The sequence below is a fragment of the Rhinopithecus roxellana genome, chromosome 21, assembly GCF_007565055.1.
Source record: "Rhinopithecus roxellana isolate Shanxi Qingling chromosome 21, ASM756505v1, whole genome shotgun sequence".
In the NCBI taxonomy this organism is placed as follows: Eukaryota; Metazoa; Chordata; class Mammalia; order Primates; family Cercopithecidae; genus Rhinopithecus; species Rhinopithecus roxellana.
In genome coordinates this window covers 48733745-48756821 of record NC_044569.1, presented here as the reverse complement: position 1 = coordinate 48756821, position 23077 = coordinate 48733745, and the positions used below count along the sequence as shown (strand labels likewise).

At 37.1% G+C, this 23077-nt stretch overlaps 1 protein-coding gene across 3 annotated transcripts in view; it reads right to left on the bottom strand.

Annotated features, from left to right (window-relative positions):
- DYM (dymeclin) overlaps positions 1 to 23077 on the bottom strand; it is a 427792-nt gene that overhangs the window by 154141 nt on the left and 250574 nt on the right. Inside the window, exon 15 of one of the 3 annotated variants that reach the window (XM_030925870.1) lies at positions 18272 to 18436. The exons of the other annotated variants lie outside the window; for them this stretch is intronic. Within the exon in view, the coding sequence (XP_030781730.1) occupies positions 18272 to 18436 (165 nt within the window). The remainder of the gene's footprint in view (positions 1 to 18271; positions 18437 to 23077) is intronic. 3 annotated transcript variants of the gene reach the window in all.

The window sequence follows — 23077 nt, the reverse complement described above, 5'->3', positions numbered from 1 at the left end:
TTCTAAATGTACAAAATCAGAGAATATCACCTACAGAACCATGTTAGGAAAAATAACATGATAATACATACGGCTTCTTTATGCTAAAAAACACAATAGGTATTGAGAAAGCGAGTTCTGTGGTTTTGATTACAGAGAGAGACATCAAACTTACACGTTACAAATCAGTAAAGCCACCTTATTCTCTGAAAAAAACAACTTAGTGATTCTTTTTCATTCTTGAAGTTAAAGAGCACTACTCAAATAAGGATATACATTCTCCAATACATAAAAAGCAGTAATTTAAGTTGTGTGCCAACAAACTGAAATCCAAGAATACAAATATCCCAGGGCTGAGCTAATTAACTATAAAGCAATCACTGTAAGAGTTCATTTGGCTGTTTGGGGGTAGTACTATCACAATGGCAGAACAAAACCACCACCAGTTTGACTGTGGAGAAGGCATTTCAAATTAACACCAAACTGACGTGGTCTCATTTAAAGAAAAGATGCATATGAGGCGGGAAGTAGAAGTACTCCATCCAGGGGATCCTGGTTCTGTCCATTTTGTTTTATGAGGCCCATCACAACTAGACAATGTAGCACAGAAGGAGTGTATTCTTACTATATCTTGTCGGGGGTAGTCTGTGACACACAGACAATGGAAAAGGAAAGTGGGCCTCTAAGATCTAGCTGTTCATAAATGAAAAGTTCCTCTCAAGAATATGGGTACAAAGACAACTGCACTTGCATGTTTATCACAGCACTATTTATAATAGCAAATGCATGGAATCAACCTAGATCCCCATCAGTGGTGGAGTGGACAAAGAAAATGTGGTATACATACACCATGAAATACTAAGCAGCCATAAACAAGAACAAAATAATGTATTTTGCAGCAATTCCTAGGTGAATTAACATAGAAACAAAAAACTAGATATCACATATTCTCATGTATAAGTGGGAGCCAAACACTGGGTACATATGGACATAACGATGGGAATAACGGAAACTGGGGACTCCAAAAGTGGGGACAGAGGAAGGGGACAAGGGCTGAAAAACTTCCTATCAGGTACTATGTTCACTATATGGGTGATGGGATCAATAGAAGTCCAAACCTCAGCATCATGCAATATATCCTTGTAACAAACCCGCATGTATTCCCTGAATCGAAAATTTTTTTAAAAGGGGTTGGGGTGGGGAAAAGAATATGAGTTCAATTGCTTCTTCTTTTCCAGGGCAAAAGAACTTTGCTTTTACAGTCCTGGCCAAACTTCTAAATGGCATATGGAGTACCTGGGAAGCATTAGATAATATACTGTTACCATATTTTGTCGCCAGAGTAGTTTTTTAAAAAAACAAGTAATCTATAGTTACTATCTACCAAACAATGACCCAAGCCCAGAAATGACCAAGTAACAAGCATGTGGGCAAAAAGAGTCACAAAAAAATAAATCCAAATAACCCAAAAGTCACAGGCATAAGTGAGTTACGTTTACAACTTTGTAACCAGTGTCTCTTAGTTTATACCATGATTCTAGCTCAAGTGGATCATCTTTCTGTGGAACCACAAATTATTACTGTATATAGAATCAATGCACAGGTTATTAATATCAGTAATAAAGACACAGGAAAAAGGAGAGACTAGAAAACTAGACAGTGAGGGTGAAATAAAATTTCTCTAAACAACCATGATCACAGGAAATACCACAAACTCTTGCAATAGTCACATCAACTGTTACATAAAATTTGGTAGTCTGCATACCTCTTGCATTTGCTGCTTAGTGCCAGGTTCCAAAATTAAATGACAGTGATTCTTCAAAAGGAATATTAAAAAACAAATGAAAACAAAAGCTCTTTTCCTTCCGTTAAACTAGACAATCACAACATTGTTTCAATAGCTGCCTGCTATAGTACTACAGTGTTATGCAAGACAAGAAAACAGGAAGATAATCACAGAACAGATGACTGTCCATTGTGTTTTACTGATGAGTATTTAATCCATAATGATGCTTTCTGACTTGATCATTTAAGGATAGTAAGAAAAATTCAGAGGCTATTGTACAATCAACTAAACTGTGAAAAGTATTTCCCAAACACACTTTTCTAATTGAACACACAGAAATAAATTTTCCTGCAGCTTTTTATTCACTGATACCAGATTGGTTTTTCTTTCATTTTTAACATTTTACAGAAAAGACTGAAATATCATTGTATATGGTTACATTGCTATCTTTCTAAGTGATTTTGGAGGTTTAGGACTGAAGGATATCACATGAAACTTAATGAAACCACCCTAACCAGATATACATTGCTCTCTCCGCCCAGACTCTCAATGCCACAACCATTGCATGCTAGGATGCAGAGACAATACATTGAATTCTTAAGACTTCTACTGTCATAATTAATAGGCTCTTGAACTTCCTATTGGCATATAGTATGTGCTACTTGAAAATAAATGCACATATGAAAATAATGGTATCAACATGAGATACAAGGATGAACTTAAAAATGAACATTTTTAAGTTTCTGTATAAATGTTACCTGTATAAAAGTATACAGCGCAAATATTACCTGTATAAAAGTGTACATACAGTACCTCGAACAACACAGGGTTGAACTGTGCAGGTCCACTTATACATGCATTTTTTTCCACCTCTGTCACCCCTGAGACAGCAGACCAACTCCTCCTACTCTTCCTCCCTCCTTGGCCTAGTCAGTGTGAAGACAGGGGAGACCTTTATGATGATTCATTTCTGCATAATAAATAGTGATTTTCTTAATAGCATTTTCTTTTCCTAGCTTACTTTATAGTAGAAATACAGTATATAAAACATAAAACATACAACATATATGTTAATCAACCATATATTTTTTAGGTAAGGCTTCTGGTCAATAGTAGGCTATTAGTTAAGTTCTAGGGAAGTCCAAAGTCATATGCAAAGTTATTTGTCAAAGTTCTATTGTGATTGTGCTGGGGTGAGCGCAGCGGGTTTGGGGGTTGGCACCCTGCCCCACATCATTCAAGGGTCGACTATATTTGGATAGTAACTATACTTCAGAATCCCCAGAAAAGCTTCTGCTTGTTTACTTAGTTAGAAGAATAACACAATTGTTAGTAACTAAACAGAAGAATGACAAGGAAGCTATGAGAATATTAGTCACCATTATAAATTATACTCAGTTGCTAATTACTCTTAATTATTCCTCTTCCAGTACTAAGTAAAACCTAAAACTTATCCTTTGGGTTACCTCGAAAATCTGCCTATAAATGCTTACTTTTTGAAATCTAGTTGAAAATACCTTATATCCACTATTACTTTGAGAAGAAAAAAAAAATCAACCCTGTATCAAAAATTAAAACTGAACTTAGATATTTTGGATACAACACCATGAAATTTTTATAAAGATTAGTAGCTTTGGACAACAAGAGACACTATATGTTTAGAGAACAGACACCATACTAAACGGAAGATAAAGAATTTAAATGACCAAGAAAAATGGTTTTGAGTTTCTTCTGTTTCTACAGTTTACACATCAATTTAAAATTTTAGCCAGTTTTATAAATTATCTCCTAGTGAAACTGTGAGTAGGTAAAGAACAGAAGTTGAATAATTTTGACACAAATATAATTTAGAATGTATAGTCATCAAATACTATTAAATTTGTAATGGCTCTATGATGAGTCAAAATGATTTCAAGGGCAAAGCTAATGAAATCATACTATTATTAAAAGGATTCTTAGGAGGCAAAGAATAAGGTCAAAAGTGTGGCTTTGGGGGCCAGAATGTTTGGACTGCAATACTGGCTTTAATACCTTTCTAAGCAAGTCATTCATTCATTCATTTTGGAGATGTGGTCTCACTCTGTCACCCAGGCTGGAGTGTAGTAAGTAGCGCAATCATAGCGCACTGCAGCCTCAAACATCTGGGCTCAAGCGATCCTCTTGCCTCAGCCTCCTGGGACTATACATATGTGCCACCATGCCTGGCTAATTTTTTTTTTTTTTTTTTTTTTTTTGTAGAGACAGAGTCTTGCCTAAGCTGGTCTTGAACTCCTGGCCAATCAATTGACCATAGTTGCATGGGTTCTTTTCTGGGGTCTCTATTCTGTTCCACTGGTCAATGGGTCTATGCTGTTCTAGTTACTAATGTTTTATAGAATACAGTAGTTTGAAATCTGGTTGCGTAATACCTCCAGCTTTGTTCTTTTTGCTTACAATTGCCTTGGTTACTTGGGTTTCTCTGTGGTTCTATATGAATTTTAGGATTATTTTTCTATATGTATGAGAAATGACATTGGAATTTTTATAGAGATTGCATTGAAAAACCACTAAATTCATAGAAGTAGAGAGTAGAATGGTGGTTACCAGAGGCCAAGGGGGTAGGGGGGAAAAGGAGATTACAGTCAAAGGGTACAAAGCCTCAGCTAGGCAGAAAGAATAAGTTTGATTCTTTTTTAGATCAATCGCACAGCATAGTGAATATAATTATTATATACATTTCAACATCACTAACAGTAAATCTCTAATGTTCTCGTCACAAAAAAATGTTAAATAGTGAGGTGATGGATATGCTAACTAGCTTAACTTAATCTTTCCACATTGTATTAAAAAATCTTAACACCACCTTACAGCACCCCATAAATATATATAACTGTAATTTATCAATAGACAATAAAAATAAAATTGTTAAAAATTTAAATAAAGAGTTAATAACTGGAACAGTGGCTACTGCAGAGTAAGAGTTCAATAAATATTAGCCATTATCACCATTACTGGGCAAAAAAAATATTTTGTATGCATGCTTTCTCTAATATGTAGCCTTTAAAAAAATCCATACATCTAAATTTCATTTAAAAATTAATTTTTAATGAACTGCCTCTTACAGACAGCTAGTTTGTAGAACTGTTGTGCAAAACAAGTGCCCTCCTGGAACACGTGTGATGCCAGTTTAATATCAATACAAGAATAGTCACGGAAAAATGCCAAAGTCACTCTTCGATTCCCATTTTAGCTCAAATCTTTAAGAACATTTTTAAAACATAAGAGAATAGAACTGAAATTTTAAAATCTCAGAACAACATTTTTAAAAATAGAAGAAGCTATCTACTGAGAATAATTCACTAGGCACATGTGTGGTGAGATACATTTATCTCACTTTATAATGCTGTGACATTCAATAAGATGAAACTTTGATCAGAGAAGGGACTCCAGAGAGGCTTGGATTCTACTTTCGGTATGTTGTGTGATCATTGCCAAACCATTTAACTTCTCTGTATTCTCCTTTCCTTCCTCATCTTTTATAACATAGAAATAAATCATTCTGTTGTCAATATAACTTAGATCATATTGGAATAAATGCCATTTCCATTCTGTAGCCAAACTGAAAAGGATTTACCTTCCTCGTCACCAGTGTGATGATTAAGTTACTTAGTGCCAGCAGGTGAAACATTAACTTCTGATTTACATCACTGTCTATTTAAATTTTGGAAGTCAAATAAATCTAAAGGCTGACATCATGACATGCCAGGGCATGGAGTGGGTGGAATCACTTTTCTCCATATACGGAAACCCTGTATGTTTAAGTCTGTTAGACATTTAGTAACAAAGAATATTTCTATAATAAGCAGTTGTGCAAGTCTGCATGTCTGAATATGTACATGAAATTCCCTGTAAATGGCAGCCCAGGAGAAGAGCATCCAACTTGAGGAATTTTGTATCCAATCCAAGTCCTCCATATACATAGTTTAAACTGCATGAGAAATTTTAATTTGTTATTTAGCGTGTTCTTATTCAGGAATTCTGGTCACACCTACACACCCACACCTACACACTCTACATCAACTGAGACTTGAGTGCCCCCTTCACCAATGCAATCTATACCTAGGAGCGTCTGGTGGGAAAAAAGGATCTACTACATTTTTTGGATCAAATATGAATTTCATATTGTTCCTTCCTAAGGTCCTATTCTTACATTGCTTCCATATGCCAAAATTCTTATGACATCCTTCTTACAGATTAAAAATCCAGTTAATAAGTATTTTTGTTATAGTTTTAGTTACTGACTTAATTTCTTCCATTTTTGAATGATACTACTGGTGACATTTTAGTGTAGATCATGGTGGCAGGCTAGTAATCTAAAATTTATTCTGGGTGGGGTTTTAATGTTACTGTTAGTCTTCAATAAATCTTAACAATACTCTTATAAGTAACAAAATAAATTTTTAAAATATTTCCAGGTATAGTACAAATTTATTTACTTTTCTGCTAAGTTATTTTGAATTAAAAAGTTAAATGGTATTTTTAATATACATAAATACATATTTTCTTATATTTTACCTATATTCCTGAAACTTTACTCTGTTACTACTATTGCAGTCATTAGCCTCCATAATTTACTTATGCCAAAGGAAAACTTTTTGGGGGAGTGAGTGGTGATGGTAAAGCTTGCTAGGACTACTCTATTTTCAAATTGTTTCCCAATTTTGTGTTTAAATTTCAAGAGGCAAAATTTAATGTAAAATAATTTTGCTTTCCCCTCTGTGCTCTTCTGGTTAGCTGAAGCTAGCAGAGTAAATGTTATTTTATATTTTTTTTCAAGCTTTTGATTTCTTTAATTAATGGTCATTTATGGTATCTATTTTCTCAACACTTTATTCTTATCTAACAAGATGTAATTGTTAGTTCAGTTCACTGTCTACTCAAAGTATTGTGTTACTTTAAAATTAAGTTTTCTCCTTTTTATTTGATGCATTATAACTGTACATATTGGCCGGGCGCGGTGGCTCAAGCCTGTAATCCCAGCACTTTGGGAGGCCGAGACGGGCGGATCACGAGGTCAGGAGTTCGAGACCATCCTGGTGAACACGGTGAAACCCCGTCTCTACAAAAAATACAAAAACTAGCCGGGCGAGGTGGCGGCGCCTGTAGTCCCAGCTACTCGGGAGGCTGAGGCAGGAGAATGTCGTGAACCCGGGAGGCGGAGCCTGCAGTGAGCTGAGATCCGGCCACTGCACTCCAACCTGGGCGACAGAGCAAGACTCCGTCTCAAAAAAAAGCAAAAAAAAAAAAATAACTGTACATATTTATGCGATTCAGAGTGATACTTCTATATGTGTATACAATGGGTAATGATCAAATCAGGGTAATCAGGATAGCCATCACCTCAAATATTTATCATTTCTTTGTGTTGTGAACATTCAAAATTCTCTCTTCTAGTTTTTTGAGAATATACAATAAATTAAAGTTAACCATATTCACCCTTCAGTACCACAGAACATGAAAACTCACTCTTCCTAGCTAACTATAATTTTGTATTCATTAACCAGCCTCTCCCTATCCTCCCTCCTAGCTGAGGAAATCATAGAGAATCTATGCTACTGCATCTACCCAGAATTGAAGCCAAAGCACCCTACTCAACCAACACTATAGATACATCCACAATAAAAAGTTTCGTGTTTTTAGGAGGACTCTTTCAAAGTATGTTGATATTGCCTTGATGGTCAAGGTTATCAGGTAATTTCAATAAGTGGAAAATTTGTAAATTATTTTACTGGGAGGACAAGCAGTGCAATTCTGCATGTTCAAGAAGACTTAAGGAGCCTTCCTTTACTCAGGTAGTTTTACTGCACATCTGTAGAAACTATAACCAGAGAACTACAACCAAATATTTCATTATCTAATTATGCTCTCTTAAATGCTTTTTCTTTTTTTAAACGGAGCCCCGCTCTGTTGCCCAAGTTGGAGTGCAGTGGTGTGATCTCGGCTCACTGCAACCTCCACCTCCTGGGTTCAAGTGATTCTCCTGCCTCAGTCTCCTGAGTAGCTGGGATCACATGCACCCACACCACACCTGGCTAATTTTTTGTATTTTTAGTAGAGATGGGGTTTCACCATGTTGGCCAGGCTGGTCTGCAACTCCTGACCTCAGGTGATCCGCCTGCCTCGGCCTCCCAAAGTGCTGGGATTAGAGGCGTGAGCCACTGCATTGCACCTGGCCTTGAATGCTACTTTTAAGACACAGTAGCTTTATAACAGGATCACACTTTACTGCTTCTCTAAGTCTCTTGAAAAGTGGTGATTAGTAGACTGAACAAGTCTGCAAAAAGTTAAGTTCATTTCAGCAAAACAAAATTACCCATTCTCAGCAAATATGAAGCACCTATTGAATACCCAAGTATCATATTAAGTGCTAGGGATCACTGGTTACACACACACACACATGCATATACACACACATTTTCTGCCCTTATGAAACTAACAGTCTACTCTTAGAGTGAGAGCGACATCAAAAGTGAGAGAGTGTGGGGAGTGACATGTGAGAGGAACCACAATATTAACATAACAACGTTTTGGATAAAGGAAAACCTGTCTGAGGAAGTGACAAATGTAAGAAAATATGGAGAAGGGAAAAGACAGGAAAGAACATGCAAAAAATCCTGAGATAGAAAAGGGGCGAGCAACTCCTGGAAGAGAAAACACAATGATATGGCTAGAGAAAGTAGCATCCTAAGGGCAAAGAAAAGTCACTAAAGGGTTAAGCAAGGAAGGGACATGTGACCTAGAATCTATCAAGATGCTTGCTAGATCAGGAATTAGGGGCAAGGGTGGGGTGACAGAACTTGAGGAAAAGTTCCAGGCAGGAGTCCAGGTGTTTGATAAGGACTGTCTGAGCTAGGGGGACTGGCAGTGGTAACAGAGAACAAAAAGTACAGGTTTGATTTATACTTTGGATAGAGAACTGAAATGGATGTAGTGAGGATGGAAACAGCGGGTGAGGGGAAAACGCTGATGACTCTTAGGTGGTAGGCAGAAGCAACTTGATGGATACAGGCACCATTCATGGAGATGAAAAGGTTTACGGAGAAAGCTTAAGAGTTCTCTTGGGAGATGGGACATGTGCGGTATGAATGTTGAGTTAACAGTAAGGCAGCTCTCAGGATAGGACAAGGGCTCAGAGTTTCAGCTGGATTATCAATTTGGAACATATTGGCACGCGGACGTCACGTACAGTCATAGAAATTGATGCAGATGCATAAGGTAAGACTTTAAGTAGGAACAAGCTTTTTAAAAGTTCTAATGTTTAAAACCAAAAAGCATAAAAAGAAATGGCAAAAGGGAGGGAAGAAAGCCAGGAGTACGCTGTCACAGAAGTCAAAAGAAGAGGGTGGGGCTGTGCTACCTAGCTCATCTGTTGGGGTCAGGTAAAGAAGGCGGTGAAGTTTCTCAAACTGTGCCTTCCTCTCTCCCCGAGAATGCATGTAAACAATTCATTCCCCTGGTTCTTAAAAAAAAGAAAAACCCTAAACCAGAAACATACTAAGTCAGAATAACAACTTTTTAAAATTTATCTATTATATTTTCTTACCAACTTTTCTGATCTGAATTTACTTGTACTATTTTGACTTATACTGCACTGAGTACTAATGCTGTAAATCTTTAAGACTGAATACCACATTATAGAAAATGGAATAGGCTTGATGACAGGATCAAGTAGTGAATATGTAATTCAAAAGGAAACCATAATGGTTTAAGTGGGATAATACATTTCATTTCATGCCACAGAAGTGGCACAGAAATCAATAAAGCACACAGCCACAACAGAATTATTAAGACAGTATCATATGCATGAAAAATTATGACTACAGCTTCAAGTATTTATTCATTACAGATTTAGTGAGTAGCATATTTTATGACAAGACCATTCCAGCAATTTTTAAAACTTCTTTTGAGGAAACTCATTAGAGTTTTGTCTTAGATTTAGACTGAAGATGCAATCCTTTGAAAGCAATAAAATGGCACCAGATGTGATTTTTTTTTTTTAAAGCACAGTATAAAAGACATGACAAATGGGTAAAAATATTCCTAAATTTGAAAGTGCTACAGTTTAGATATAGAAATGATTTCATGTTACACTTATTTAGAATTATAAATCCATTCAGTTAAAAAGAAAAGAAAAAAAAAAGAAAAAAAAGAGCAAATCTATAAAAGTTCTAAAATAAACCATGGGAGAAATTCTCTGTGATCATACTGGGGAACTCCTATCTAATCCTGTAAACCACTGCAGTTCTTTGCCTATTAATAAAGTGGCATTACATTATGTTAGTAGAGGGAAAAAATAAAAGAAAATCCAAAGACACACAAGTAACTTGGCGGTTGTTGGGAGGAGGGTAGAGAAAAGGGAGAGAAAAAAATTTACTTAAATTTGCATAATTTTTTTAATTTGTAAAAGATAAATTTTAAATTATTTTAAAAAGAAATGTCATGTACATTTTACTATTGTTCCACAGCTATTTTTATACATTATCTGGTTTTTGGACACACACATAATTTTTATGTAGTTGTTTTAATAGCTGTATATAATTTTATATTTTTTCATCAAACATTATGTCAAATATAACTACTAAAAATACAAAATAGCAGTATATGTTTATATTCTTTTTTCATAAACATGTCAAATGTTTCCCATATTTCTACTTATTTTTCTTTATAATATATTTTAATGGTTATATGATAGTCCATTGAGTTGATAGGATACAGTTTAGTGGACCATTCTTTTATTTTGTTCCTAAATATAACTCTTTCTGTAAGTTAAGTTCTTCCCTTAAGATAAATTCCAATATATTAACATTTTAATGACTTTTGGTAAATACTTCTAACATATTTCTTTATAGAATCCACTATCTTCATTACTACTAAAAATTTTTTTCATTGACAAAAATTACATATATTTATGATGTACAACATGTTTTGATATATGTATACATTGTGGAAATTATTAAATCAAGTGAATTAATCTATTCATTGCATCACATACTTTTTTGTGGTAAGAACACTTAAAGATCTACTCTCTTAGCAATTTTCGTGTATACAATACCTTGTTATTAACAATAATCACCATGTTGTGAAACAGATCTCTTGAATCGCCATTCTTTGCATTGCATTGTATGACTGGAAAATAATCCAAAATCACGTATTATGCCACATCTTTAGTGTAACCAATTTTTAAATGGTTGGACAGTTCAAAAAATCTTCACTCTTAAAAAATCATTCTTTTACCAACTGATTACACAAAGCTTTTAATATTGAGTATCAGTAACAAGAATACTCCTAGCACACTCCTCTTACAGTATAAAATATAAACCACACAAACGATACATACTAAATATTTGCCATGTTGATAGGAACTAACTACATGCACAGAAGTAATAACACAATTCCTACTAATATTTCATACTATACCATTTCAATATTGAATTATGTTCTCAATATCATACTTCAATTCATTTTTTTTCAAAGTTCACCTCCATTAAGTCCTTCTTTTTTCATCTCTACTGCCATGTGTTGGTCTATTACCTAAATTCAGATTCTTTCACCTCCGGTTCATTTAAATGCACAACAGTCACCAGAAGCAGCATGCTTTGACCACATCACAGTCACGCTCAAAAGCACTAAGTAAAACTCAATGGGCTACCAAAATCATACACAAACAAAAAAAGTCAAAACCAAAATAAAACATGTGAAATGGCCTGGCCTAGCATTCAAGGCCCTCGGGAGTCTGGCCCTAGAGAATGTAACTCATTGCAATATTGATTAATATCACAGATAAATCTGCTTTTGCCAAACATCCTATTACTGCCCCAGCATATGTCATGTGCTCTCTCATATGTGAACTTCCGCACTTGAGTTTTCCATGCCTACTCTGGTAATAGAACATTATCTATTCTTAGTTCCTGCTCAAATAATTCTGTTTCAGACCACTTCAGATTCTCCTGTCAGAAGAGATCACTTTTTATATGTTACTAATTTTATATTTGACAGTACAGGGTAATGACTTTTTCCCAATGGTATTATCTTTCTGTCTTCACTGTGAACCCCTCTTGAATTTTGGCACAGGATTAATCACATGGTTATCACTGAGTAAGCATTTGTTAATTACTCAGGACAGGAACTCTCGATTGTATGGCAGAGATTGTTAGTTGTCCCTATAACCATCTTCCCTTCTTACCCAACAGCAGAATACTTAGCAGGCCACATGGCCACTTAGCTAAAAAACTTTATTTCCAGCTTACCACACACACTGGGTAGTCCTACGGCAATCTTTTGGCCAAAGGGATGTGTGATGCCCTTAAAATGGAAATTTACATCCAACCCTTCCACTCTTCTGCTATCTGAAATGCAGAGCTTGTGGTGAGCCATTTGAGACCTTTTGGTCAGAGCAACACATGACGGGTGGTGGAACACAAGAGAAAAGAACTCTGGGTCTTGAAAATTCTATGGGGCAGAGCTGCCACATCAGCTCATACTTTTACTTGAGAAGTAAACTTCCATTTGCTTCTTTAAGCCACTATTACTTGGGCAGGGGAGTCTCTCTTTTACACAGCAGCTATATCTAAAATTCTACCTAAATCAGGTCCACGTAAAATTTAGAGGCAAAAACTCCTATTTCTGTTTTTTGAAGAGAGAGTCCATAATTTTTAATAGATTGTAGAAGAGTTATATGAGCCCCAAAAGGTCAGGAACCATTGATCTTGGCAAAGTATTAACTAGTCAAGGACTTCAGTGTTAACATGCTTTACTTTATGAGAAGAGCACATAATGTTTTTAACTCAATGTGTGTTAGAAAATAATTTTAAAACATTTCTGATGCTGTTTCTCAGCTTTCTCTCATCAAGCAGCAACAATCTGAAGAGCCGAGTTAATAGTAACTCAAAATAAATTGTGCCACTGCAACAGAATTAACTCAACACTAAACTTAGCTCTTCATTTTTCCTTGCTTCAGCCCCATTTAAAACAATAGTAGCAGCTATATTTTTGACATCAGCAAAGTATGTGAAGTAAAAATAAAGACAAATAGGTACTTTCTTACTTCACAGATTTCTCACCAAACGTATTCACCACTCCACCCTGAAACCTAAGAAAGTAGAACTTAAAATTGGATGTGGAACTCTAAGCAGTGTTGGTCTATTACCTAAATTCAGATTCTTTTCTCTCAGATTCACTTAAATGCATGACAGTCATCAGAAGTAGCATGCTTTGACCATATCACAATCATTCTCAAAAGCACTAAGTAAACCTCAATTGGCAACTGAAGTCCACACACAAACCAAAAAAGCCTAGCAATGAAATGAAATTCTCAAGTGCTTACTCAAAATCCTAAATTTGATTTCTAGAGAAGTCAAATCCAAGGTTGGTAATTTGAGAGCTGATTTCCATGCTTCTGGGGGTAAAATGGAGGAGCTAACAGGTCTGAAAGGCTTATGGCTTCATAAAATGTGACTCAGAAACAAGAAAAACCTCAATACATTACATATATTTATTTGTTTTATTTCTTGAGACGGAGTCTCACTCTGTCGTCCAGACTGGAGTGCAGTGGCGCGATCTTGGCTCACTGCAACCTCCACCTCCTGGGTTCAAGCGATTCTCCTGCCTCAGCTTCCCAAGTAGCTAGGACTACAGGTATGTACCATGACGCCCGGCTAATTTTTTGTATTTTTAGTAGAGACAGGGTTTCACCATGTTGGCCAGGCTGGTCTTGAAACCCTGAACTCAGGTGATCCACCCGCCTCAGCCTCCCAAACTGCTGGGATTACAGGTGTGAGTCACCACTCCTGGCCTCAATCCATTACATTTAAATAAGAACAAATGTAAAGCCCTGCAATTACATTCAAATAATTAAATGTACAAATCTAGAGAAATGTGTTTTTGTGTGAAAAAGATCTGGTAATTCTATATGAGTCAAGGTGTGCCTGTTTTTAAAGATCACTCCAGTCTTAGGACAAATTAAGAGTAGAATTTATTACAGATTGCCATAGTGGATGAGAAAAAATACATCTAATTTATAACTATAATTTTATAATTCATATTTTTACATTATAAAATATACTGCAATATTATATCCAATTCTGGATATTAAATTTTATGATGGGAACTATCAATCATCCAAGAAGATAATAAAAAGACTGCATAATCTAAACATCATCTGCTGTCAGGAACAGATTAAATGGCTGTTTTATCTGAGGTATTTAAGCTGAGGAGAACAAAAATTAAGGGGAGTCAATGACAGATGTTTTCAAAAACCCAAGGGTACCTCATAGACAGCACAGTTTATACATTTGTGTGTTTCTCAAAAGCACAGAGCTATAGCCAATATATAAAAATTATTTGCAGGCAGGCTTAACATATTCTAATCTTTCTAAAAATGAAACAGCAAGAGCTTTACTGCCTTCTGAGGTAAGCAGCACACAGAAGTGCTCTCTTTCAGGGATGCTGTAAAACAAATTCTTACATTTGGAAGAAGTCTGCAGTGGAATGAGACTTCTATCTATAGCAGTAAGTCATGTGAGACTAAGGTAGTTTTTTGTTTGTTTGTTTGTTTGTTTTTGCGGAGTCTTGCTCCGTCACCCAGGCTTGAGTGCGGTGGCGCGATCTCGGCTCCCTGCAACCTCTGTCTCCTGGGCTCAAGCGATTCTCCTGCCTCAGACTCCTGAGTAGCTGGGACTACAGGTGTGTGTCACCACACCCGGCTAATTTTTTTGTATTTTTAGTAGAGACAGGGTTTCACCTTGTTAGCCAGGATGGTCTCGAGCTCCTGACCTCATGATCCACCCATCTTGGCCTCCCAAAGTGCTGGGATTATAGACATTAGCCACCGTGCCCGGCTGGTAAAGTTCTTTTTTAAGAAATAAGTATATATTTCTCTCTAGAAACTGACTTACATTTTTAAATTCTGCATAACTGAAAGTTATTTGATTTTGTTAAGTGAGTCTGTGATTGCTCCATTCAGACATTTGGCTTAGTTTGCCTCTCTATATTAATGGAGTTCTGTTGAAGAAAATCTCTCACCTGCAGGGACTACACTCCACTTGGCCATGTGTCACTGTGTATGCAAAATGTTTGTCACCTGCAAAGGAACACAGCAAGAGAAGGTGGCCAGATAATTCCTTTTATGCAAATCTATTCAGGTCCGTCCTGAATAGAACAGTGTCCTCTGTCCTATCCCAGACTGCAAGTGGTAAGAAAAGGAGTGAAAGCTGGTTGCGGGTACGGGGAGGAAGCCTTAACTCCAGAGCCCATGCCCCCAGTCACTACGCTATATTAACATGTATTTCTTCTCTGCTGTTCAGAAAAAAAATGAGCAGGGCCTCAGGACGCCTTGGTATTGAAAAAATACCCTTTGGAGGCTTCATACCTTAAACTCTAGCTGAGAGTATTGAGAAATCCAAGTGGGTAAGGAATGAGGGGGTTCCAGGAAAGGTGCTGAAAGAGGAAATAGAAAATGCAGAATAAATTCTACACTGGCTCAGAAACTGAGTCTTGGCTGAACTCTGCTGGGAATCAGGGGAAGGGGGCTCAGGAATTGGACGCCGCTTTCGCCACTTGTGTCTCCATCTTTCTCCTCTCATTTTTTAACTTTTGTTCTTCCCTACTTTGTCTTCCTTCTCCTTTTTCTTTCATTTCCTTTTATTTTCCCAGCTGATTGTGTATTTCTGTCTCCTGTCTGCTCCTGCTACGTGAGGAGTGTGACTCCAGGAGAAAAAAGACAGGGGCCTCTGTCACACATGATGAATGCTAAAATCTGCTGCCAGCTGTATTAATGAGGGTTAACAATGTGCCAGGAATGACATGCTATATGATGTATAATAATGAACAAGATATAGTGTTTACCCCCAGAAGGCTTATAGTTTCCACAAAACCAAAGGATAACTATGACAGGATAGGATACTCACAAAGAAAAACACATGGAATAGATATGTGGTAACAAAGAACACAGAGGAGAAGCATAGTGTGATGATGAATTTTATGTGTAAACCAGGCGAAACTATTGTGCCAAGTTGTTTGGTCAAACACTAGTTTAGATGTTGCTGTGAAGGTATTTGCAGATGTGATTAGCATTTATGATCCATTGACTTTAAAGAAAGCAGAGTACCTTTTATAACGTGAATGGGACTCACCCAATCAGTTGAAGCTATTAAAAAGACAGGTTTCCCAAGGAAGAAGCAATTCTGTCTGAAGTCCACAGCATAAAAATCCTGCCTGAGTCACTTGTCTGATGGCCTGCCCTGTGCATTTAGGATTTGAGACTGCAACATCAAGGCTTACCTGAATTTCCAGGCTGCCAACGTGCCCTACAGATTTCAGACTTGCAAGCCCCTACAATCGCCAAAGCCAATTTCCAAAATAGCTCTGTCTCTGTCTGTCTCTCTCCACTTACATATGAAATCTCCTCTTGGTTTTGTGGAGAGTCCTGATGATACACTAGTAAATAAGAGTAAGGTCGACCGGGTGTAGTGGCTCACGCCTGTAATCCCAACACTTTGGAGGCCAAGGAGGGCAGATCACTTGAGCTCAGGAGTTCGAGACTAGCCTGGCCAACATGGTGAAACCCCGACTCTACTAAAAATATACAAATTAGCCAGGCATGGCGGTGCATGCCTGTAATCCCAGCTACTCAGGAGGTTGAGGTGGGAGAACTGCTTGAACCAGGAGGCAGAGGTTGCAGTGAGCTGAGATTGAGTCACTGCAGCCTAGCCTGGGCGGGTGACAGAGCAAGATGAAAGAAAGAAAGAAAAGAAAGAAGAAGGGAAGGGAAGGGAAGGGAAGGGGAGGGGAGGGGAGGGAAGGGGAGGGGAGGGAAGGGAGAGGTCAATTATGCTGCACATTTCTGAAGTTCAATGATCAGCAGCAGTTCTCCTCATTCCTTGAAACCAGACACACTCTGTCTCCAATTCCTAAGAATATCATGCAACTTACCTGATATTCCCTCACTTTACATAAGCCAGTGGAAAGTCACTGGGTTTAGTTTGCTAAATTTGATAAATTCTTCTAACATTACATACTTACGAGTTAATTCTATTATTTTCACCTGCTTTTCTATCCCTGAGCTTTTTATTTCTCAAAAGTATCCACACTGACTTGATAAGAGGCTGATCAACATCATCATGAGTCTGTAAAATCTTTCTGCTACTAAGAAAAGTCTCTGTTAATTTACACACCAGACTGCTTTCCTTTCCTAGCAATCAAGTGTTTTCACTTAGATATTATGTATAGTCTGAAGTTTTATATGTTTCATCATCTGAAAAAGTCTATTTTAAATTCTAAATGTTTGCTAATTTCTGGTTAAGGTTGTCATGGAGTTTTCTCCTTCTTCGTCTAAATCATCTGGCAGTGAAGATATTGCCTTAAATCATCATATCTAGCTAACAGTATAGAGCTGGTATAAGTCATCTCTTATTTAGAAAAAAAAGTGTGTTAAAAATGTTAACTGCAAAGCACAAAGCGGTAATGTCATACTGCCCTCTATTTTGGTGCATGATACACACAAAACAGCAGGTGTTGATTTTCTCTGATATTCGAGATTGACAGCTTGTCTCTTTCTTACTCCACCCACCATCATTATGTTTAATTTACATTCATCCATGACACCCTGCAACCTGCTGATTTTATATGATTTTATAGCCACTCTGTATGTAAATAAAACGAGTAAAAAATACGAAACCCCAATAGTATAATTTCTGCCTTCCTGTAAAATCAGTCTGCTCAACTGAATGCACTTCTATCAGAACATAGGTGAAATCCTACAGCTAGCTCTCAGGTGTGCTTGCATGAAGGAGAACTCAAAGGTCATAGTAACTGTAAAGTCTATTTCATATAAAAATCAGAGCACTCCAACTGCTATAAATTAAATCAAAAGATTCCCAAATGGAATGAGGTATAGAATAGTTCTGGCAAGTTTAGGCCAGACGCGGTGGCTCATGCCTGTAATCCCAGCACTTTGGGAGGCCGAGAAGGGCAGATCACAAGGTCAGGAGATTGAGACCATCCTGGCTAACACGGTGAAACCCTGTCTCTACTAAAAATACAAAAAATTAGCTGGGCATAGTGGCGGGTGCCCGTAGTACCAGGTACTTGGGAGGCTGAGGCAGGAGAATTGTGTGAACCCAGGAGGCGGAGCTTGCAGTGAGCCGAGATTGCACCACTGCACTCCAGCCTGGGCGACAGAGCCAGACTCTGTTTCAAAAAAAAAAAAAAAAAAGAATAGTTCTGGGAAGTTTACATGGACAATTCCGTGGTTGAACGCTTTCCTCTCTCCCATGAAACATAATATAAATTACTTAAGAAGACATGTGTAAGGAAACAAAATCCAGCTATTACTTAAAAAATTATTTAGTACCATCTCAAATATAAATGTTCTCTTTAATAATTTAATTGACACATGTCTTATTAAAACATGCAATTATCAGTCATATACAACATGCAGCATGCAGTAAATGGACAGCAGAGGTTAATAACCTGGAAGCATAGGATCTGAGAATGTGAGAGCAAGTTAAAGACAAGAGTTCCTCTCCATTGTCACTGAGGGTCGAGAAGCAATGCTGAAGCGTAGAACAGTGAGAGTGGGGGAAATACAGTTTGTCCAACACATAAACATATCTCCGCAAGTGGCGGCAGGTATAACTGAAAGACAAAGGTAAAAGGAGAGAAACAGAAAGAGAGTTTTCCTTTGAAAAAATAAATCATTCTTTATGTCCTCAAAGCTTTCTGTGTATCTTCACTAGATGGTGCCCGAGAAAAAAAAACTGTCAGAATAAAAAGATAAAAAAGAAAATGAACAATCAGAATAAAAAATGGGCAAAAGATCTAAACAGACACTTCATCAAAGAAGATATACAGATGGCAAATAAGCATATGAAGAGATGTTTAACATCATACATCATGAGGAAAATGCAAATTCAAACAATGAGACACCACCACAGACTATTTGAATGGCCCAAATCCAGAGCATGGATTACACCAAATGCAGGCGAGGATGTGGAGCAGCAGGAACTCTCATTCACTGCTGGTGGAAATGCAAAATGGTGTAGCTACTTTGGAAGGCAATTCGGCACCTTCTTATAAAACTAAATATACTCTTACCATACAATCCAGAAACTGTGCTCTTTAGAATTTATCCGAAAGAGTTGAAAACTTATATCCACACAAAAATCTGCACACAGGTGTTTATGGCAGCTTTATTCATAACTGCCCAAACTTGAAAACAACCAAGGTGTCCTTTAGTAGATGAATAAATAAATAAACGGTGGTACATCTAGACGATGGATTATTATTTAGGGCTAAAAAAATGAGCTATCAAGTCATGAAAAGACATGGAGGAACCTAAATTACTAAGTGAAAGCCACCAATCTGCAAAAGGCTACATATTGTGTGATTCCATTTATATGACATTCTGGAAAAGGAAAAGCTATGGAGACAGCAAAAAGATTAGGGGTTGCCAGGAGTTAGAGGGGAGGGATAGATTAATATACAAAGCATAGAGGATTTTTTAGGGCAGTGAAGCTACTCTACTAATACTATGATGGTGGATACATACATTTATCAAAAATCAAAGAATATACAACAGCAAGAGTGAACCCTAATGTAAACTATGTAGTTTGGATGATTACGTGTCAATGCAGGTTCATCAACTATAACAAATATGTCACTCTGGCACAGGATGTTGATAGCGGGGGAGGTTGGAGGCCAGGGAATAATATGGGAACTATTCTTTCTGATCACTTTTGCTGTGAACCTAAAACTGCTCTTTAAAAAGTCTATTTAGGGGAGAAAAAGGCATACTCACTGGGAGAAAAGTCTCAAAATATGAGGCTGTCATTAGTGAACCACATAAAATATGCCTTGGTAGAACAAAGTGATACAAAATACTTTTTCTTCACGGTATTATGAATACGTTCCTGGCAAGTAGGCAATAATACTACTACAATATGGAAGAGATTATGGTAGAGAGAACACTGAATTGCAAGTCAGAAAACTTAGAAATCCTTTGGAAAAGTGCTTGCAAAAATAAAATTTTTTAAAGAAAGACAAAACTTGGAAATCTAAATCCCGCTCACCCATTGGCAGCTTTACAATAGTGGGTGTGTGACCTCTCTAAGCCTCAAACCCATAAGCGAACAACATAGAAGTAAAAAATTTTAAACTGCTCCAAGATTTTAAAGTGATATTATAAAAAATAAAGTAATAAGAGGACCAATAAGAATTATCACTATTATTGTCAGAGTAATTTCACTGATGCCACATTTCAGGCCATTTAAAAATAGCAAGCTAGAGAGAAGAGAATGTAAAATCAATCTGACAAGGTAAATCAACAAAATAGTGAACATATCATGTGATATGCCTTGGCTATTATTAGTCCTTGAGAATCATGTATAAAGAACTACATCAAAACTATATCAAAGTATGAATACCAAGAGGGTGATAGGTAATTTTTAAAGTATGTTGAACTCAAAACTGGTAAGTTAGAAGATTTGACATAGGCAAATTTCCACAAATGAACAATCCATTCATCCATTCAACCCACTAGCCTATCAAACAACCAATCAGTCAAGCAGTAACTACTATCTACTGCATGTGGGAACAGTGCTGGGCATTGAAGACAGGGTGGGGAATGATGCACACACAATTCGTACCCTTAAGGAGCTTACAACCTGGAGTAGGAGACAGATTATTAGACACAACAAAATCCCTCTAAAATAGAGAAAGTCTTAAGAAGCTGTTAATCTCCAAAACAGAGTAGTTAAAAATCTTTTAAAGTAGGCTTATATTTAAAGAGATATTTCTATTGAGTCTTCGAAAGGATTCTAGGACTCCATCTACCAAAAGAGAGCAAAAACTTAAGAAAATACAAGAACTATATTCTTGAAAAATGCGTATTACTAGCACTTTAAACAAGGGATCACAGTTAACATTACCATCAGTCACGAAGCAAGCAGATGTCATGTGTCTCCTGATACGATCACAGCATAGCCAAAATCTAATCCCCCCAAAATCAAACAAACCAAAATTGAGGAACGTTCTACAAATAAACAAAAAACTGTTCTGTATTCTCCAAATTCTGAAGGCCATAAAAGACAAAGGAAGACTGAGGGACCATTCCAGATTAAAAAAGATGAAAGAAGACAACTATATGTAACATGATTTTGGTATCAGATCCCTGACTTGGAGGGGAAAAAAGGCATTTTTTACTTAAAATAGTTTTTATTAATGTTAATTTCCTGATTTTGATAAATACCCTTATTTTTAAGAAATACACCATGCAGTACTTAGTAATGGGGTATCATGTCTATAAACTTATTCTCAACCATTTTAAAAAAAAGAGACAAACAATAGTAAAGCAAATGTGGTAAAATTTTAACATTTGGGAATGTGAATTAAAGGTAAATGAAAATTATTTGCACTATTTTTGGTAAAACTATTTTTTTTTCTTTTCTTTTGAGACAGAGTCTCATTAGGTCGCCCAAGCTGGAGTGTAGTGGCATGATCATAGCTCACTGCAGCCTAAACTACCTGGGCAAGCGATCCTCTTACCTCAGCCTCCCAAGTAGCTGGAACCACAGGTGCGTGCCAGCATACTCACCTAATTTTTAAAATTTGCACTAGAGGCAGGGTCTCACTATATTGCCCAGTCTGGTCTTAAATTCCTGGGCTCAAGTGATCCACCCACCCTGGACTTCCAAAGTGTTGGGATTACAGACATAAGCCACTATGCCCGGCCTAATTTATTTTTAATCTGAAAAAAAAAAAAAAGTAGAACTGGTCTTTTTGATAAACTGAATAATATCCATTTTAAGATTATGAGATTCAAACCTACAGTCCTAAAATGTCATTCTGACCTCTACACTTAAAGCTTGGGACATCAGAAAAACAAGATCATGGGAAGTAGGCAAATGTGGTCTGGAGCTAACCCATAAAAAACAGTCACTGTTACTTAAGAATTATACTTTCACAAAAATAAAATTTCCTTAATGCCTTCTTACAAGAAAATGTCCAAGATTGTGCAATGTATAGTTCAAGTCTGTAAAAGATGACAAAAACCACAAAGGAGTAATACTTAAAAAAGATTTCAAGGTAAGGTTTTCTTTTTTTTTTTTTTTTTTTTTTTGAGACGGAGTCTCACTCTGTCGCCGGGGCTGGAGTGCAGTGGCCGGATCTCAGCTCACTGCAAGCTCCGCCTCCCGGGTTCACGCCATTCTCCTGCCTCAGCCTCCCGAGTAGCTGGGACTACAGGCGCCCGCCACCTCGCCCGGCTAGTTTTTTGTATTTTTTAGTAGAGACGGGGTTTCACCGTGTTAGCCAGGATGGTCTCGATCTCCTGACCTTGTGATCCGCCCGTCTCGGCCTCCCAAAGTGCTGGGATTACAGGCTTGAGCCACCGCGCCCGGCCAGGTTTTCTAATAATATATTTTGCAGTACTTATCAAATAAAATTATAACACATTTTCATAGCAACTTTTTCTGACTTTGTTTGGAGACAGAGTCTCGCTCTGTCACCTAGGCTGGAGTGCAGTGGTGCGATCTCGGCTCACTGCAACCTCCGCCTCCCGGGTTCAAGCTATTCTCCCAGGTTCAAGAAATTCTCCTGTCTCAGCCTCCTGAATAGCTGGGACTACAGGAGCATGCCACCATGCCCAGCTAATTTTTGTATTTTTAGTAGAGATGGGGTTTCGCTATATTGGTCAAGCTGGTCTTGAAATCCTGACCTCAGGCAATCCACCCACCTCAGTCTCCCAAAGTGCTGGGATTACAGGCACGAGCCACCACGCCCGGCCAATTTATTTTTCTAATTATCTATATGCTTAAAGAACTTAAAAAAATGAGATTACCAGAGGCAGGTTAACCTTTACCTAGACTAATAAAAATATTCTGTATATCCTTTTCCAATTTCCCTTCTTCTTCCCTCCCTTCCTTCCTTTGAGAAAGCTCATTAGTAGATCCATTAGTAGACTTAAAAATACCAAGAAATTAAATTAATAATAAATGTTTATGGCCTATATAAAGAAAATTACCAAAGTTAACTATTTGGCATAAAAGAAATCTTGAATAAATGAAGAAATACTAACTAGCATGTTTTTGGATGGGAAGACAAAATACAAAGAATGCCATTATCCTTCACAGATTCAAAATCTCAACTGTTTGTATCTGATTTTGACAAAATTATTCTTAAAGTAGTTCCTAAATTTTTTTAGGTGGTCATTTTATTTATTTATTTATTTATTTATTTTGAGACGGAGTCTCGCTCTGTCGCCCGGGCTGGAGTGCAGTG